Source organism: Chenopodium quinoa, unplaced genomic scaffold (genome assembly GCF_001683475.1).
Source record: "Chenopodium quinoa cultivar QQ74 unplaced genomic scaffold, ASM168347v1, whole genome shotgun sequence".
In the NCBI taxonomy this organism is placed as follows: Eukaryota; Viridiplantae; Streptophyta; class Magnoliopsida; order Caryophyllales; family Amaranthaceae; genus Chenopodium; species Chenopodium quinoa.
Window position 1 is genome coordinate 4,860 of NW_018744477.1, and position 20,670 is coordinate 25,529.

Consider the following 20,670-nt stretch of genomic DNA (forward strand, 5'->3'; position numbering starts at 1 on the left):
ACCTTGCCCGGTCTGACCGGGCGGTGGGGGTTGGATACGTTGAAGCATTCGTATGGAGTTTTCTTCTCGCGCCCGATCGGGCAGACCTTGCCCGGTCTGACCGGGCGGAGAAGGAAAAATACGGAACGCGGATTTTGCGGTTTTAGGTTATCTTATTTTATTATCTTTTTGCCCAAGTATCTTTTAATTAGGGATTAATATAAAACCTCCCTAATATCAGTATTAGGGTTAAGAGAGAGAGAGTGAGAGCCGTTCTTGAGAAATACAAGAATCATCTTTGTAATCTTTGCAGTTTATAGTGAAATCATTCGATCTCGGTGCCCGTGGACGTAGCTATCACATCGATAGTGAACCACGTAAATTCTTGGTGTTGTTCTTATTGTTTGCATTGAATTTCTTTATTGTTTTCTTGTTTGTTTACGACCTTTGCTTCCGCTGTCGCACAACATCAATGATATAGTACAATGTGAATAAAAGAAAGATGCTCACTCATACTTATATTTTGACAGCTAGAATAATCTGAAATCAGACTTGGCAATTTTATTCTCTTGATGAAAATGTTGTTTAATAATAATGAAGTTAGTAACATGCTCAAATGGAGATAGGGTGCAGATTTAATTACAAAAGTTGTTAATTAAATTAAAAGAGGAAGGAGAAAGAGGGAGCTCCGCCATTAAAGAAGCTATACTCCAAGCTTTGTTGCTTAAATTTGAAGAATTTTTCATCATTTTGATAGAAAAAATGGAGGAGAGAGAAAGTGGGGGAGGGGGGAGAAGAAAAATTTGTCCGAAGGTAAGAGAAAAATGGAGGATTTAAGGTTGAAGAAGGTAGGAAGAAGGAGAAAAAATGAAAATATGGGGAAATTTTTTAAATTACCACCTGTTAGGTGGGGCCCACAGACGGAAAACCACCGGAATTATAAAATGGGTGGTAATCTGAGTGATTATTTAATTTAAGGGGTGGTAAAATAAAATAAAAAATTAAATGGATGTTTAATTCAAAAGCAGATACATTTTTAGGTGGTAATTTACTAATTATCCTAAAGATTATGTGAGTTTTTTTTTTTTTGTTTTTTTTTAGAAGTAAAGATTATAAGAGAGTAGGAATTAGAGAATAAGAGAATTAGAGAATAAGATATTTGAGAATAGATGAGTTAATGAATTGTGGAAAAAAATGGAGGAAGAAGTGAAGTATTTATAGTAATTAGGAAGCTGAAAGTAGTCGTTAATATAGCCGTTTATGGCTGTTGGAAGAAAGTAGTCGTTTATAGTCGTTATGCACAGGCCGGGTCGGGCCTGGCGGGCGGGCCGTTCCTGGTCGTGCCGCGTGCCGTGCCTGATCGTGCCGCGTGCCGTGCCTGCGGGCCGTGCTCGCGGGCCAAATGACTGTGCCTGGGACCGTGCCGTGCCATGCTCATGCCGATTTCCGAAAATTTTGTTCACGGCACGGCCCACTGCTGGGCCACCGTGCCGTGCCGCCCGCGAGCCGACACGGCCCATGCCCACCTCTAGGCATAGGTTTAAAACCTAATGTCCCCTTAGGCCAAATTAAATTAAATGGGTCCATGTGAGGGGAAGTGTGAAAATGCACTATGACCCCATGATACATCACATGTGGCTGTATTGAAAAGAGACCTTACATGTGTAGGGGGGTGTTGAGGCGTCTTCCCAAACAACACATGTAAGTGTCCCACATTAAGAAAAGAAAAGAGAGTTAAACACTTTATAAGGCTAAGGTGCTACTCCTCCTATGGCCTTATGTTTTGGGATGGAACCTCCTTAGACTTGTAAAGTGAACTCTCTCTCATGATTGTGACTGTGGCCCAAACTCGTATTTAACAATATGAAACAAAGGTAGTATTTTATTAATCACTAGAAAAAAATGTTGCTCGAGTTATTTAAAATACAATGTCCTAATTGAAAAGATAAAAGTTAATGTTGTATAAAAATGGACGAGGTAGTATTCTAATATCCACATGTATATTTTCACTCGATCACTCTTTCTTACTTGATCCACATTATTTTTCTTACACCTATCCACCTGTTTACTCTCGCTAGATCTCGTCCTTAATACTTAATTGTATTAATACCATCAAGAAACAAAGGTACCAAATATATTGATGCAAGCAATACAAAACCCAAGGATAGGGATTTAATTATGTATGTAACGCAATCAGAAGAAAACTAGTAGGGCAACGTTCAATTAAGACTCGTGCAATAGAAAACCATTAGATGAGATTTTAATTAATTATGTAATGCAATGGTCTGAATAAGCAAAGAACTAATGTTGGATAAGGAACAATTAAGAATTTGGAGATCGAATTTGAAAAGTAAAACAGTAAACATGCTTCTATATCATTCTTCAAGGCATACCTTTCTTCTTTAATTACTAACTTAGCTATATTTCTTTCTTGGATACAAAGTATAGAACCTCAATGTACAGTATATATAACTACAATCTTATATACTTATATATTACGAAGTACTTTGTATATATTAGTAGCTCCGTTATTGCAAGAGTCTCAAGCCAGAGAATTTCAAAATGACATCCGTTCAAGAGAGCATTTACAACAACAAAGAAGCCGCTCCGACGAGGCTGTTCGGTCGGCTAAGGTCCATTCATGAAGCTCTTGGTGGTGGAGAAGGTTTGTCACAACTTAATCCTTTATAATTAACTATTATAACTCATGCATGATGCATTAATACTACTAATTACATACTACGTATTACTTCCTAATTTTTTTTTTTTTTTTTTTTTTTGACAAGTATTAATTCCTTATTAGATGAATTAAGAAGGGGATCAGAATAACTACTTTTATTGATTAAAGGATGAAAAAAGTATCTTGAGCTTTAATAAAACGAAACTAACCCAAATCCTCCCAAACAATACGTTCTAATGCATAAAATAGTTCACACTTACGTTGTATAAATAATGTACGACGGATTGGAGCTTTAGATGGTAAGTTGTGGCATGATTATTTATTGTTACTTTTAATAGTATAAAGTGTGATGGGAATTCGTGTGCACATCTATATTTGTACTGTTATTTTGATGAAATATGTAGGCATGGAAAGGAAAAGTGAATCCACAAATCCCCAATAACTTTGGAAAATTTTGTATATATTAATTAGTTGATGCATATTTTTTTTTGAAAAGTTTCTTTTAGTTGATATATTTCTTTTTTTGATTTTATGGAAAATATTTTTGTATACCATTTCTACTTTACCCTTATTAATTACCCTATATTATTATGGCACCAAGGCCCGTTAGACATAGGTCCCCTCATACCCAGTGCGAAATATTCTATTTGAAAGTAGGGGGTGAGTGAGATTTGAACTCATGACCTTTGTGTCACACTGGCTTTTAATACCATATTAAAGGAGCATCTTAACGAAAATCCTTAAGCTTATGATTAAAAACTCATAATCAGTTTATATACTTTATCAATTAGTACAATCCTCTCCTATTTCCGGTTCTATAGCAATTGTACCGTCCACAATATCAGGTATCTCCTTGGTGGAAACATATATGGGAAATGATTGTACCTAAATACCGACATATTATGACACGAGTCTTTTAATACTGTTTTGCCAACACATAATTAACAATGATTAATAGACTGAAATACCGACATATAAAAATTATTAAAAAAAATAGACATTAATAAAATATACATTCAGACGATTTAAATTAGATTTTGCATGACTATATTTATTATAAGTATAAATTACAAAGCTAGTCAATATGTTGAATTGTGTCACAAGTTAATACTTTGTATATCATTACTATATAAATAAAAGGAAAAATTGTCAAAATTAATACAAACTTTGAACGGTCCGCTAAAAAATAAGTCAAACTTTTGATTATCTCTAAATAATACAAACTTTGGGGGTGTTCGCTATAAACAAGTAATTTTACTTGCAACCTGAATGATCGGTTAATTTTTTTTCTTTTTAATAAATTCGTTTAATAATGTAATTAACTTTTAATACCAACTTTAATTAACAATTAAAATATTTGTAAAGATTTTCTTCAAAAATAAAATATTTAAAAAAAAACCATCTCCTCCACCAGCCACCACCACCGCCAACCTCCCTCACTACCCTCTAGCGCCGGCCGCGCCCAGATCCCACTCCCCAGTGCCGAAGCCGACCCCCCTCCCCCGCGCGTCACCCGCTTCCTCCTTCTCTCTTCCCCGGTGCAGCCTAAACCATCGAATCCCCTGTGGCCCCAAAATCCCTCCTCCCCCACCAACAACTGGATGACCACCCCCAAACCTAGCGGCGTCAGCCAGCTACCACGCCGGCCCGCCATCCATTCTTACCCCACCTTCGCCTTCCCCCTCTCTCCGAACCACCATCATGGAAACCCCATTCCCTTCCCTCCAAACCACCATAAACGTAATTCCCTTAGAAAAAACCACGAAACATCCCTGTCTTGCCCCCGAAACCCGCAACCAGCCCTTCCCCATCACTGAAAACCCTAATCGCTAGGGTTTTAGGAGTGATGGAAGCGGCGGTTAGGGGTTTTCGGTGGTGGGGGATAATGGTTTTGTGGGTTTGTCATGGAGTTGGGGAGGGGAGGGGAGAGGTAGGGATGCGGGGATCGGAGCCACCGGTGCGAGGGAGGTGGCTGGAGCACCGGCAAGGGGTTGACGAGGAAGGGGTGGCTGGTGGGGGAGGGGGTTGGTTTTTTTAAAGAAAAAAATTAGATTAATAATAATAATAATAATAATAATTAATATTATTTTATATCTTTTAAAAATTAAAAAAATTAGATAAATTTTTAAAAAAATTAAATTAAATCGTTAAAACAATGACACATGTCCTAAATATCTATTAATCAAGTCACCAACCGGTCATAACTTGTTTAAAGTGGGCACCCCCCAAAGTTTGTTTTATTTATAAATAATAAAAAGTTTGACTTGTTTTTGACGGACCGCTCAAAGTTTGTATTATTTTTGACAATTTTTCCTAAATAAAATCTTAAATTATATTGAAATTCTATATCTGATCTAGACATAAGCATAATAAGATAAATTATGAATTAATTTCCTGGTGTATATAGTATATTATGATACTCAAGTTTCTATTTTACATTTGCAGTGGCAGATATCTTGTTATGGAGAAAGCCAAAAGTGTCGGCAATTCTTCTACTCGGCATTACTATCATATGGCTTTTATTTGCGGTTATTGAATACAGTTTTGTAAGCCTTGTTTGTCACATATCCATTACTACACTGCTCGTGTTCTTCATTTGGTGCACTCTAGCAGAACTATTTAACTGGTAAATCATTTCTCCTATTGTTGTTTAGTTTATACTCCATATCATGTACCCACAACCAAATAAAGTACGAATATATGTGTTTTTTTTTTTTTTAAATGCACCATTTAAAAAGTTGATATTTAAAACATAACATTGAGATGATTCTAATATCAGCACATGATCATATTTTTGATTTAAACCAATGAATTTTTTTGGTTACTACTGTTATTTTTAAAAATTTGATTATAAAAATAAAAACAGACACTATATTATAGGATAGAGGGAATACTAGACATGTCAGACTACGGTCGTTTGATGTCCTTAAGTGATTAATAATAATATTATTATGATATACTCCTTATGATGTAGGAAAACTCCTGAGATTCCAGAGATCATGATACAGGATTCAACATTCAAAAATGTAGCCACTATGATTCATGCCAGAATAAACTTATGTTTGTCTATGTTACTAGACATTGCATGTCGGGAGAATATTATGTACTTCTTTATGGTAAGGAAACTTCATTATTTCATTTTTTATTTCAGAATTCAAAAAAAAAAACACATTATTTTTCTGGTTTATAAAGTGTGACATAATTTGGGTTTTATTTTTTTTAATAAACAGACAATTGGATGTTTGTTGATGCTATCAATACTTGGCAACTACATTTCCTCCATAAATCTTTTGTTCACAAGTAAGATTAACATCAACTATTTTTTATTCATATATATTACAATACATATGAGGTTACTTGTAATTGAATTATTTTTGAAATTATTGCAGGCTATATTTGTATGCAACTATTGCCATTTCTATATGAGAAATTTGAAGATGAAGTAAATTATATAATTGGAGAAATATATGGAGAAATGATGAAATGGTACAAGATGTTTGATGAAAGCATCCTTGGAAAAAATTCCAAGAGGTCCAAACTATGATCGAAAAACAAGATTAAAAGAATGATAATTTGTTCATTGTTATCAATTTCTATATTGCAAAGATGAGTGCCTATTGTATCTCCTAATTAAGATAAATTCACAAAACATATCCAGGGGCATAAAGGAAAAAACACATTATTGTATAATGTATATATCAATATCACAAAGTTTTATATGCGTTTTTTTTAAAAAAAAAAAAATTCTTCTCTCTCCTCTTTCCCTCCCCTCTTTTCTTCTTCTCCTTTAAGATATGTCCTCTCTCCTCTCCTCTCTGATTTCTCCTTTCATGTTCTCTTTCAAACTTTCTCTCTCTAACGTGGTTCGTTCGTCGGTGGTGGTGGTTTTTTGGTGGTTTCGTGGGTGGTGTATTTAATGCCAAATTCGACCATGAAAACTCTAGACTTAGAGTTTTCATGGCCAAACTAGAGTTTTCATGGTCGAATTTGGCCTTTTTAGCCATATTTAAAGTGAAATTCGAAGCCATTGTTAATTTTTAAGGTATTTGTTTTTTCTTTTTTTTTTTTTTTACGATTTGGTTGTGGATTTGGTTGGACCTGGGTTTGTGTTGTGGGTTCGGTGAATTGTGGTGGTGGCGTGGAGTTTAAGGCTTTGAGGTGGTGTAGGATTAGGGTTACTTACTTGGTTAGGGGTTACTAGGGGGGTACTTAAGTAGGGTTACTTAAGGGGTTACTAGAGGGATTACTTAAGGGGTTACTAGATGAGTTACTTGAGGGGTTACTTGAGGTGTTACTAGAGGGGTTACTGATGTAGCACCCTGCTGCACCGTGCGGTTGGCCACACCAGAAACTTGTTGTATCAATATATGTATATAACTAGCTTAAATAATGTACATGTACGGATAATACTAAGACTTTTCTTTTTTTTTTCCTTAACTCAAAGACTATTACAATTAAACTTTAATGAAATTAATTGACACATAAACATGTCTCATTTTTAAAATTAATATTACTCCCTCACTCCCTAATATTTTGCCCCATTTGACTTTTCGCGGTTTTCAAGATGCGTCTTAAAAAGACTTTATCTCCAGTTTCATACGAATGAGACAAATCCAACAAAATTTCATTTGACTTTTATCTCTTATGGATTAAGGGGTCGTTTGGTTGGGGCTAATAATCAAAGGGAAAGGAAATGAACTGACATCATTCCCTTTGTTGTTTGTTTGTCACTTTTTTTCATTTCCTTTACCCATTTTTATTTTTGAGTTTCACCCAAAGTAGTATCATTGATTTCTCACCCTCCTCTAACCTTTTCCATTCCTTTTCCTTACCGCCATTAAACCACCATACCCACCACCCTTCTACTCAGCTCTTCGGAACTCGCCTAGCCACCAGACCCAGTCACTTCACCGGAACTCGCCATACCTCCTCCACTCCTCACCGGAATCCGTCGCACCTCTCCCACCGCTCCCCTCGAAAATATCTCCCATCCCCAGAAAACCTTCCCCCACCCATGCATAATCCTAGGAAACGCTCTCCCTCCCCTTAAAACCGTTGGTCGCCCCTCCCCTCACCCTCGAAACCCTAGCCGCTAAAAATATAAGGATAAAGAGGTTTGAACCCTCAACCTCTTATAACAAAAATAACTATTTAATCATCTAAGCCAATTATCAACTATGTTATTAATATGTAAAAAAAATTAAATAAGTGCGAATCACAAGGTTTAATTAAAAAAAATACTTAAAGAATAACTTAATTTTGGTTGAACTATAACAATTTCAATTTTGAAAAATCTTTACAAAAATTATCGATTGCATGTGTATAACAATAGCAACCTAAGAACTCAGACTACTCAATAGTTTCACTTAAAAAGGTAACACTTAAAAAGTCAAAATATCTCACTTCAAAAAAGTTAACTTTTTGACGTGAGTTTTGATTAAATATCTGTCTTAGTGCACGAACGATGCTTTAATCGTGTAATATACAATTTGTCATAACTTATACAATATATTATATGTATAATATTTTTTGGTGGGTAACGAGAATAATCCCACTAACCATGACCTCTCATAGGTAAGTCATGTGCTAAAACGCCTACCAATGAACTTATACATAATATCATTTGATAAAACAAGTTATATACGAAGTATTAGTCTATTCCCAGATTTTCTCGGTCACTTACCATTCATAATATTACTCGTATCAATAAACTTATGAGTAAATATTTTGAGTACCTATAAGTTAGATTATTCCCACATTTTCAATAGTGAGATTATTTTAAAAAGACATGTAAAAGGTCGGAATATTCTTGTGTATTTTTCCTTTACAATTTTTGTAAATCAGCTTATACTGGGTGTCTTCCGTGAATAAGATGGGTGAAAGTTGTATTAAGCAACTTGCTCAAAATCAGCTTTTATTGATCGCCTTTCAACAGTCACAAATCATCAAGCCAAACTCAACAATGGAAAATCTACACCCTCACCCAGAAATATATTTATGGTATTAAGCTTTGAGCACAAAATAAGGTAGCTGCAAAATCTCAAATACAAGTATTTCGCAGTGTGCACTCTTCACTCTGTCCGACTGCTATGGATGGGCTCTTCAATTCATCGGCAGCATTGTAAGGATAAGTTTTAAACATAGCCATTCGACTGAAGCTTTAATGGGGAGATGGCTTAAAAACCAAGAGGCCTTTTCACTTCCAATAACTAAGTGTAGAGAGCAGCATTTCTTTACAAATCTATAACTTTTATAACCAAGTACACAAATAGCACAGATATGTCACCAATGGATCAGATTATTCTGAATTATATAAATGTTGTAATCCCTAACCAGAAGCTGCAGAAAATGCTTCTAGGAACCGTGCACTGAAGTTCCTATAGATGATGAAGCTGAAAAGTATACATGAGTCCCAAAAATAACACCATTAAAAAAAAAATTAGCATCTTACATATGAAGTTTTAAGGAAAATCTCAAAGCTTACCATAAATAAAATCTGACTCCAAAGGTTCAGGCCACATATTGATGTAGCACCTGAAAAAGGCAGCATGTTAGGTAACAAAGGTATGAGAAATTAACAGAATTCATTCGCAGCGAGATTGATCACAAAGAAAGCAAAGTACTTCATTAAAATTCCTTAGAATATTAATTCTTCCATTCACCTCAGACTAGCTTTGAAGTGAAGCAGCAAGAAAACAGAATACAACAGCATGTTCAGGAATCATTCTCCGGCAAAAAAGTAAAACTATTTAACTCATAGATATAGAAAGCATGATCCAGTCGCAATTAAAGAACCAAGGAACTATTCTCCAGAAAGAGAGTGCGATTACCTCTTTCAGATTGACCCATTTCCATGCTTCGTTAGGCGTTCATACATAAACTAAACCATGCCGACCCTGTTAAAATATAGTAGGATGTGAATTTTCAAGATTCATTATATGCAAAATGCTTTAAATTTACTTAAAGCTTATAATGATTTTTTTCCCATTAACAAATTTGAAGACATTATCCTTTGCCACAGCGCTAGATAAATTAACTTCCTCAATTCATTGCAGCGCTAGATAGGCTCTGTTTGATTGCTTTCCTTTTTTCTCCATACTTGTATTCGGGGGGGGGGGGGGGGGGGGGGGGTGGGGTGTTGTTACAATAAGAAAACCATACCTTTTTGAAGTCTGTTATAATTGCCTCATAGAAATTGTTATCTTCCGGCCATCTTGTCCATACTCTTTTCCCAATATTCCCATAATTATCATTTTCAGAAGGGTCATTAGCACCAAAAGTGCCTCATGTACTACGATTGGCGACCTGAGGTCTTCCTAGAGGAGCAGGAAAGGGTATGGCAAAGTCTGCAGAACAGCAAGCTTCCATGAGAATGGAAATTAAAACCATAAAACAACAGAGTGATTAGTCAAACAAGCAACTAATTGTAGTACATGGGGAAATTTCAGAGTGTCACTGTGTAGATCTACTTGAAGTAAAATAAATAAAATGAAATAAATGTTAATATGTGCATACATGTTGTATGCCCAGTAATAATTAACAAAACAAACAAATGATATGTTACTCTTTTATAAGTTTTATAACTAACAAAATTTCCACATTACAACAAAGCCACCTCTACATTTCAACCTGTCAGCATTTAGCAACCACGGAACACTACATTGCAGACCTAGCAGATATAGTAGCACATGATAAATTTCTCTAGTTATCAAAATCTTTGAATCCAAAAACTTACTAGTTTTGTCTCTTTGGGTCAGGATCCTAGTTGGCCTCTTCTGAAATTTTATGAAGATGGCTGCATGTTAGGATGCAAGGTTGGAGATGGTGCATCAACAGATAATTCGACACTGACTGTTCTGTTATCTGTTTCTTATGCGATGCTGAAACAGTTGGGCTAGGTACAGATTCATGAACAGGTTGTGAAGAGCTAAGCATGCCTGTTTACCCCATTTGCCGTTCTCCACTCCCTGCGACCCTGCCAAAGTTAATATAAATGGTTCTCGTCAACAAACAGCATCATCATCATCAAATCACAATTATACCTTATACATTGAAAACATGTTTTAACAATGATGATAAAAAAATATGTCAAACCTTATTCTACAAATCATATAATCACTGTTCACCCTGGATAGAAGCTCCCTATATTCCTCGTCTGACACCCGCAGCTCTTTCCCTAGTTCCGTTTTCAAACTTTCCTTCTCCTACTAAAATAGCAAAATGTGTTTAAGACAAATGCATATAATGATTCTGAACATAATTATAAATTTGCAAACAGCTAAGTACCTAAGAAATGGCATCGGAATGAGCCTTGAAGGCCCGCAAAACTGAGCAGTATGCATCTTGTTTAATAATATGGATTTGTGTTTCCATGTCATTATTTGGCATCCTTGGATATGGCGCAGGGGCAGCAACTGCAGATCTCCCATTCCCAACTACATGTGCATTTTCTTTGCAAATCTATTTTGATGAGGCGGTGGAAGATCATCATCCATCACTACAAGAATTCCAAATAAAATCAATATTTGAATCGACCTTATAAACAAACGAGAACTGACAAAAAAGACAACAAAACAACAGAAAACATCCTTCAAATGGAATATTGAATGGAGAGAAAGTTGAAATTAGTGGGTAGGGAAGACGCAAATTATTTTTATACAAGATAGTTTTCAACAGCAAAGACATAAAGAAGTTAAAATATTGATGCAGCGCTTTAACAGAATACGAATGGACCCCCTCTCAGTGATTATGATGAAGATAAGAACCATGACAATGAAGACAAATGATGCAGCAGATACGATGGATTGTCTAATTTAGAATGTTATCTTTACATATCTTCTAGTAGTAGATTTATAGTTCCAAAATTATAATCTTTATGTACCAACAAACAAACCAAACATATAAAAGAAAACAAAGTGAACAAACCCAAAAACTACTGCAGATTCAATTTAGCAGCCATTTTAGCCAAAAATAATCCTTTAATGTAGTTGCATTTTAATAGCCTAGAGGCCCTAGACTTATATTTCCACAATTATAATCTATGTCCAAAAAAATAAAATAGATGAGATTTTTGGCTCTGTAATTATACATAGTTAAAGCAACTCAAATAGTCAAATAAACCACCTAAGAGCCCAAAATTGACTATACAGACAGTTATATCAAAGACAAGCAAAACAAAACCTCACCACCAAAGCACCAAACTCAAAGCGGCAAGCGAAATCTCAGCGGCATAGAAGCAACAGCAACCTTTTTCTGCAAAACAACCCTTTTAGTCTGAGCAGAAAATTAACTCCTCAGCATCATCCCCATCAACAACGGAAACATGCTGTGGAGGTGACTCAATTAAATTCACAACAATTCGTAAATTGCGAAATTGATATTCAACGATCATAGAAAAAATCTTACCTCTGAAGTTGCTTCCACGGAGAAGAAAGTTTAGAACCCGCTTCAATGGAGAATTAAGCGTTTTGTGTGTGTGGGAGAGGAAGAAGTGAGTTGAGCAAAAATGAGTGGAAGAGAAGCAAAACTGGAAAAGAAGAATAGCTAAATTGCTGGCTCCCTTAAATGGCTGACTCAGTAGATGAAATTGAAATGAATAATGTGTATGTCTTATGAATAGTATATTTCATTGACTCTACACCCAAGCCACAATTTATCAGAATGTTTGTCTTATTCCCACTTTTTAATTGGTAGAGATAAGTAGATTACACATCATGGAATGGAAAAAAAAAAAAAAAGAATGATATCACCAGGGATTCAAGCCAATGTGCTAAAGAAAAAAAGGAGATGAGTATACTGAAGATAGATCTATCTATTATCCGTACTCCTACAGAGCGACTTTACAGGTCTTAAAGAATCTCCTACCTATTCATCCTTACACTGGCGGGAAGTATACATTTATTCTCTTATTCCCTTGAAAGCAATATGTCTCAGGACAAACAGCCAACTCAGAACCAGCATGCCTGGTGGAGGGGAACTCACCTTGTGACTTTGAACCAAGCATGCTTGGTGGAGGTGGTGGGGAACTCACCTTGTGACTTTGAACCAAACATGCTTGGTAGATCGTGGTGGGTAACTCACCTTGTGACTTTGAAGTCACAAGTTCGAGCCCCATCACCTACATTTGCTAGAGAATAGGGAATTCCCTTACCTTCCCCCTCTACTCTACTCTAAAAAAAAAAAAAAAAAAAAAAAAAAAACAAAAAACAAGTAGCCAGCCTCAGAAATAACTAGCTTATTCACATAAAAAGAAGATGCTCTAGGGAGACATTGAATTAATGATGGGGAAAACTTTATGGCCAAACTATGAAATGTAGGTTATGGCCAAACTTGATGATGTCATTCCTCTGTGAATTGCCTTTAGCAATGTGACAAACTTGCATAAACTTTCTGCAGAAAACCACTTCAACTTCCATGTCATGGCTCCTGGAATTGTACTTCATTCTTAAATCCAACTCTCGTTTCATCATGTCAAGTATAGGTGAAAGACAGGATATTGGGGAGTTTTCTCTAAGAGTCAACGTCACACTCAGGTTCTCTTTGGCTTCAATGACCTGAAAACATCAGAATATTAATAAGCAAGATCACCTTGAACCTAACATAATAGTAAGGTAATCATGCCACAAAAGAAACCACACATCCCTAACCCGTTACTATATCAAACACCAGTATTCTTATCTGGCAAGAGATTGAGAGAGGTGTAAGACAAAGGATTTGCACTACATAAAAAAGGATACAAAGGCTCCATCTCAAGGATCCAAATTAAACTATTACAACATGTAGTAAATTGGGGCTTTTCAAACCATCAGAATCAAATTAGTCAAAACAATCTCAACGCTAAGTGTTTTCACATCCAGAAACTTAATTCATATAATTTGATAATCATGTATAAATTACCATCTCAGAGACATTAGCAATGGAACAGCAACTATCAAGCATGAAATAAGAGGTGGCATTCTGCATGTGCTGAAAGTGAGCTGAAGTGAAAGATATCCTCAATGCATACAACTATATGTCCCCCACTCACAAAAGAGATCTGGATACCCACTCTGTTTCTGCCAACAAAAAAGAAACGGGACTTCAAAGAGAGCAATAGATTTACAGAAAATGAAAGTAAAGACAATGAAAATAAGCCTCGAAGTAATAAAATCTTGACAAAATATGATTAACCACTTGGAAATAAAAGAAACAGGAAAAACAGGTAGCTTCGTCAAATTTACAGGTTTAGAGCATAAATTAAAGTTCAATAACCTGTAAACTGCAAACACATGCCAAGAATATAATATGTCTTTAAACAATCTTATTGGCAAGAGGCAGTCTTTTTAATACTTGCAAAGAAGTTGAACCTCATTGGAACAATAGGTGTAATCTCATTGTCCACAGATTGGTCCTATCCAACTCAACCCCAAGGACATTGAAGGCAGAAATATGATCATTAATGAAAAAGAAAGGAAAAGAAATGTTAAAACGAAAGAATATTACAATCACATGGTAGATTTATGAGGACATTTAAGCACTACCTGCACAATAGCCTACTTACTCTCAGCTACAAGACAAGTATGGAAAACTTTAAAATTACAGACAATGAATTTGCATACACCGTTATAACAAAAGAGCTCGAAACTACTCCCTCCGTCATGAATTATTAACTTTCGTAATAAGGTTGTCTTGTAATAAAAAAATTTAAAAAATAAATTAAGTAATCTATTTAGATTTAAAACAACTTTTTTTAATTCCATCAAATCAAATCCTTTTGGATTTTTTTGTGAGAAACTACCTAATAAAACCCAAATTTTGTGAGAGACTACTTAATAAAAAATGTTGTAAGAAACTACCTAATAAAAAGCAAAATGTCGTACAATACTATTTATGGCCAGATTTTCCACTATTGACCTACTAATTTTCCGGAGTTGAATCACCTCAAAACACCCCCGAAACCACGCTTTCATCCCCAAAACCAATACACTCGCTTTAAAAAAGCCTCCACCAAGTCGAAACCACCCAAAACTACCACCTCTTACCCCAAAAAATTACCATATCGTAGCCCGAAACTACCCCCACCAACTCGGAATATCCCCAACCACCAAGAAAATAGCCTTAAACCAACCCTCGTGGTGGTTTCGGGGGTGTTTTTTAGGTGGATCAAAGCTGGAAAATTAGGTTATCGGTGGAAATCTGATTAGTGGTAGTAATCTACGACATTTAACTTTTATTTGGCAGTTTTTTACAACATTTTTATATTATGTAGTTTCTCACAATATCTGGGTTTTATTAGGTAGTTTCTCACAAAAAAAATCAATCCTTTTCTCTCTTCATCTATATTCCCATTCCATCCACATATGTTTATTACAATATATATAAGTAATCTAGCAACTAATTCATAACTTTTGCATCCAAACCCAACACGTAAAACATTAAGAGACAAAGAAACTATTTTTTTGGAGCATCTATATAATTCTTACGATCCACTTAACAGCCGGTAATAATTAACGGTTTTGAGAATATATTTGAGTGTAATTTAGCAAGAAAAGTAAATAATATAATGTCCAGTAATGCCATGTAATCTCTAAACTTATATTTTCCATTGTATTTTTCCAATTCACCAAATGCCACTCCTCAACAGAAGGTAATGAACAGTAAAAATGATTTATGAAGAAAATGAGATACTTGAGGTGAAATAGCATGATATTGAGCCTTGATACATAACATTTTCTTATGCAACACAAATTCATTTCCCATTACCTTTTATATATTAATGACTACCAAATGGGTTGTAAGAAGTTGTAATAGTTTTACTTTATCACTTATACATGCTTTTAATGAGACAAACAATTAGTGATCAAAGATCAAAATTTAACTTATAAGGGTGACAGATCCCCAACAACTTTGAAAGTGAAGAAGTAACTTCAAGTCCTAATGTCTAGTTTAATAATTTCTTTTTTGGAGATAGGTTATACAGTTAGACTATCAAGTATCAACCTAAGGACCTTGTATTGTCACCTATATACAATTTTGTTTTCTTGGATGCAGGTCCATGAAAATCCCTAAGATGTTAGAATCATTATCACCTTTCAGTGTGTTCACCATGAAAAAAAGGTAATACCTTTCAGTGTTTTCACAAAAAAAAAAAAAAAAAAAAAAAAGGGTAACAGTACTTTCATTGTACAGATAGATGTTGAGGCACAAGCCAGGCCATGCATCTTTTGGTGTGAGGCACACACTGAGCCACACAAATTTATTTTATTTTCCAGAATTATTAACTCTTTTATTCAGTGTGCCTCACTTCAATTAGGCAGACAAAAGCGCAGGGAATTTATATCACTTTTTAGTGCCTTGAAGCCTGTTTATGCATTGGCACCTTTCAAAAAGACAATCTGTGGGCAGCAACCTTATCCTACGGGGAGCTGTTATTATGACATGTTGGGATCCAGTGCGACAAAGTCAGTTTTTAAAGGAAGTAGCTCCTTCATTTTCTTTCTTGTTTAGTTCATCACTCTCAACCCTCCTTCCCCTGTTTTATGTCCAATCTTCTACCTTCTCTAACCCTCTTTTTGCTCAATATGTGAAGAAAGGAGGGCTCCATCAACCAAGGCACAGGTTTTTTGATTAGGAAACCATTTCCAATTATTATTAGCATCCTCAAAAGTTAATTTTGGTTGTAGTTAATAGTAGGACTATAAGTGATTGCATAATCCTAGAAAACCAAATACAAACTATTAGATTTTAATATAAGCAACGCTTAAATAAATGGCAATGTTTGTGGCTTTTGGTTAATTAGAGAGGGAAATGAGGGCAAAATGCAATAAAAAAAATTGAAAAAAAAATCACTAGCTAACTATTTTTTTTTTTTGGTAGATGCAATTGGAGTAAGGAAGGATATGAACTACTGGGACTTATTATTGAATGAAATTGTAGAATACTCTCCCCTTTTTTTTTTTACACAATTTGACATTCACAAATGTAATTACCATCATTGATCATAGTGGAATGTGTTAATAGTGAAAATAGGGCAAAGTGTAGATTGAATATAGAACCCCTAATTTATGAAAGGTCTACTATTGGAATATCGTCCACTAAGCATATAATGTATGATGTACTCCAGCCCCCCAAAAAAATCAATTAAATAGCTACTATAAGATGAGATTCAATGTATTAAAAATTACAAATGCACACCAACTAAATCCTCTTCAACTGACATTGAAAGAAGGAAATAGAAATATTAACATTAATGAAAGAATGACCACGTTAAGGAAAACCAAACAATGTTTTCATCAAGTTCAACCCACTAATTCTGCCTTCTACTAAATTTCATATATTGGTTACTGTCACTTGGCAAATCCAAAGGCACATAGCTTTTACAAACAATGCTGCTCACCAGGATAAAGGTAATGAAAATGGAAGTTTAACATTGGTTACTGTCACTTGGCAAATCCAAAGGCACATAGCTTTTACAAACAATGCTGCTCACCAGGATAAGGTAATGAAAATGGAAGTTTAATATACATGTTTGGACCCCCAGTTGGGTAATAGATGCATGCATGTATGAGATTGAGAGAGGACCCAGGGACTTGATCAAGAGAAAGTGCAAAATATATTAAATACCAATTTGGATAGTATCAATTCTGATTATTTCATAAGACCTTGAATTAGTTCATATAGAATATAACCTTGAGTTAGTTCAGATGGAATGTATGAATGTACTGAAATGTTATGAGAAAAAGATACAGTGAGGGAAAGAACACAAAAGATATGCCTGTTACCTTTGTGCCGAAAAAACCATACAATACTGGTAAATGCTGATTCCCAAGTTTCCACATATTTGCCTATCAAACAAGTTCAGCTGAACCTGATCCAAACTGCAAATGAAGTTTTCAATAGTCATAAGCATTCCTCCTTAAGATCTGTCCAAATACTGAGCTTATTTATAGATAAAAAGCATAGACTAGAACTTTAACCTCCTAACAGAAAATCTATTTATTTCTCCTGGCGCAATTAATCCTATCATGAAAAGTAAATGCCTAGTTTTTTCCTTGCATCTTGTAATCAACAGATACGCAGTATCCTCATCAATAAAAACCCTGCAAAAGTAAAGAGCAATGGCTCTATTAATGAGAAAGAAACACTACAGTGCATAAAGAAACAGCTAAGAGGACACTAACCAGATAGCCAGAAGACCCAACCCAACCGAAACCTCTCTCACGTCTTCAACCTTGTGTGAAGTCAATAGACTCAAGTTATTACCTAAACAAACCCATGTGCGAAACAAAAAACAGCACATAAGATATGAGAAAACCATCGAAAAAGAGATCATACCACAGCAAAGTCTAACCTGACCCATCATGCATGCCATCAAGAAGAATCACATACAACTTCCATTCACTGCTTAGAACAACAGCTACCGGTCTGCAGTTGTCAATAAAATTTGAAGTTGAGAGGTTCAAAAATTTTGCAGAATGTCTGAGCACTTTGAAGGGTCAACTTTGTCAACAGAAGACAAAAATATATGACCAAGAAAAGAAGAAATTCAAGGCTTACAATATATAACACCAGGGAAAGGAAGAAAACATAAGCAATGAGACCAATAAATTTATGATACAATGCAAAGGTAAGTCCTAGAAGAAGAAATAATTGTTAGGTCGAAGGCCCAAACGGCTGATATATTTTGAAGATATCACAAATCACCTCCAAACACATCATGCAGTGACTTGTTATGGAATCTCGTGACAGTTTAGGATCTAGTAAATCCATAAGATTATGGCTTACTGCCGTATGTATAGAAGTTCAGACTTCAGCTAACCAAGTGTTGTAACTCATTACTTGATGTAAAAATATTTCCCAGTGGCAATCACTCAAGTAAAGCATAGGACTAAAGGTGAGTGGTCATGTGGGAAAGCTTCCACGCCACCAATTCATGAATAAAAGGGCCCACAATCCATGTATGCCACATGTCACAATTTAGTGGTAGTTGTATGGTTGGCCCTTAGGGTTAGGGCCCTTCTTCCATCATATCCAGCCACAACAAAATAGGGTAAAGAAAGAGGTTGTAGCTAATACTTAGTCCTTCAATGAAATTAGAACAAATAATGGAAAACAAGTATTGAGGCTTGAGTTGTTAAATCTTACATATGGCTATAAATATGGATATTACCTTTCGTTCCACATGGGCTTCCTCTCAACTACACCATTGCAGACAATGTACTGCTTGCAAGTCTCGTGAATGGCAGTATCTGCAACAAGTGAATTGAAGTAATTTTCAATATGGTCACCAGTTTTCGAAACTCCATGCTTTGAGTAAGCTAGGATTCCACCAGCCTCATCATGTGCAGGTGCTGAGTTCACCTTTCCATCAGCTCTTCCAATGCAATATATATCATTCATAGTTTGGTTCTGTTGCCCATCTTTAACATCAGCTTTGCAGGAACTTATGCTATCTGACAGTGAAACAACTCTTTTTTTTGGTTTTCTTTTAGAGATTTTCTTTTCATGACAATCATTAACTTGCTTATTGGAAGTGATAGCATCTTCATCATTGTTTCCAAGAAGAGGTTCATCACCACAGAACAACTCTATAGAACTATCAAGTACGCCAAGTTTACTCGTGGATTGCTGCGTATGAAGATCAAGTGAGCCCCATCCTGGTCCTACCTCAGGAGCAAACTTCCAATTGATACCTCGAGTCAAACCCTCTTCGCCAGTATATTGGTAACTTTCAGGGTATGGTGGCCCACTTTCAAGTCCATCCTCGTCATCACAGCTAGTATTACTGTCAGAGGAAGCAGCAGATAAGGACTCAGCAGACACTTGTAAAAACTCTTCCTCCAAGTACTGACGGCGATAAAGAAATATCCTCCTCGTAGTGTGGAGGTGATACTGGGGTTCCAGAGAATGGCGTTAACTCCTTAATACTTTTGATGGCAGTCAACGGTGTACCATTAACACTAGCATTTAACTCATTGCCATGCTCACTGATACCAGGTGTAACAGAGTTGACATCTGCTATTTGTAGATGATTTTTCCCCTTAGGCAAAAAAACTTCAGAAGATCTTCATCTAAAGCTCGTGCAATTGCTAGAGGTTTTGTTTCCACATATTCAGAAGCAGAATGATGCCATTGATAGCCATGATTGCCAGCAGAAGAACTAGCAAAGGAGCTATTAGTTTTCTCAGCATTTGTACTCCTATCATCTTCTGAATTTATGATCGTGTCTGATATATATTCCATGTACCTTGAATTCTCTCCAATGTGCCTCCAGCTAGATGTCTCTCTTGAATTGCTGTTACCAAAAGCCAGTGCGGCCTGGCTACTCTTTATTTCATCAACCCAATTCTCAGATCCCTGATCCATCCAATCCTTGAATTCCTCCAACCATAACCTAGAACGTTCTTTTTTCATAAACTCAATTCTGTTAATCAAACTACTTAGTTCACCTTCTTTATCCGAAACATCCTCCTCTCCCCCGTGCATATCATTATCACAGGACACTGAATCTTGCTCAGAGAGCATGTTCATCCCAAGCTCTTCATTTTCTATGCATGCAAGGCGCGAGAGCTTCTTCTGCAAACAGAAAGACAAAAATTACCACTGAATATTGATCAACAAATATAGCAGACATGTATGGTATTATCCAGTACAAACAAACAGTACAAGTCTACAAGAAATACAGTACTCCCTCTGTTCCTTAATTACGTGCATGTTTGAGTTTTTTCATGGAATTAAGGAAATTGGAGATTCCTTAAATCGCATGATTAGAAGTACAATGGTGCATTTGGGGTTGATGAGAGAGATAGAGAGGGAAAAAGAAAAGGTGGTTGGACATTAATGAAAATAGAGAGAAATAGAAAAAAGTGTGGTTGGGAATTGCTGACATAAAGCATCAATAGTACAAAAAAGGACAACAACTCATCAAAAAGGGGAAGATGGAAGGAATTAAATAAATTGTATGAGGGTAATATTGTCAAAAGAGTACATGCTTTAAATGGAAAAATTGTGAAACAGGCACAATATTTTGGGCA

The 20,670-nt window shown here is 35.7% G+C and overlaps 2 protein-coding genes and 1 long non-coding RNA gene across 4 annotated transcripts; 1 reads left to right on the forward strand and 2 right to left on the reverse strand.

Moving 5' to 3' along the window:
* The first annotated feature begins 2,496 nt into the window (after positions 1–2,496).
* LOC110697640 (reticulon-like protein B9) lies at positions 2,497–6,378 on the forward strand. Its single transcript, XM_021875020.1, has 5 exons — positions 2,497–2,644; positions 5,105–5,285; positions 5,634–5,775; positions 5,890–5,959; positions 6,049–6,378. Exons 1-5 carry the CDS (start codon positions 2,542–2,544, stop codon positions 6,201–6,203), a joined length of 651 nt encoding a protein of 216 aa, XP_021730712.1. The 5' UTR covers positions 2,497–2,541; the 3' UTR covers positions 6,204–6,378.
* A 2,244-nt stretch (positions 6,379–8,622) lies between these two features.
* Positions 8,623–11,107, reverse strand: LOC110697639. Of its 2 annotated transcripts, none has more exons than XR_002506528.1 (7): positions 10,946–11,107; positions 10,754–10,863; positions 10,395–10,634; positions 9,821–10,005; positions 9,490–9,555; positions 9,144–9,193; positions 8,623–9,051 (listed from the first exon to the last, which is right to left on the reverse strand). It is a non-coding gene; the product is annotated as an uncharacterized LOC110697639 (long non-coding RNA). The 2 variants fall into 2 exon arrangements; XR_002506529.1 differs by having other exon boundaries at positions 10,754–10,866.
* A 5,836-nt stretch (positions 11,108–16,943) lies between these two features.
* Positions 16,944–19,651, reverse strand: LOC110697638. Its single transcript, XM_021875019.1, has 7 exons — positions 19,631–19,651; positions 18,807–19,528; positions 17,988–18,061; positions 17,818–17,899; positions 17,614–17,736; positions 17,419–17,514; positions 16,944–17,025 (listed from the first exon to the last, which is right to left on the reverse strand). Exons 1-7 carry the CDS (start codon positions 19,649–19,651, stop codon positions 16,944–16,946), a joined length of 1,200 nt encoding a protein of 399 aa, XP_021730711.1.
* Between the last annotated feature and the right edge of the window lie 1,019 nt (positions 19,652–20,670).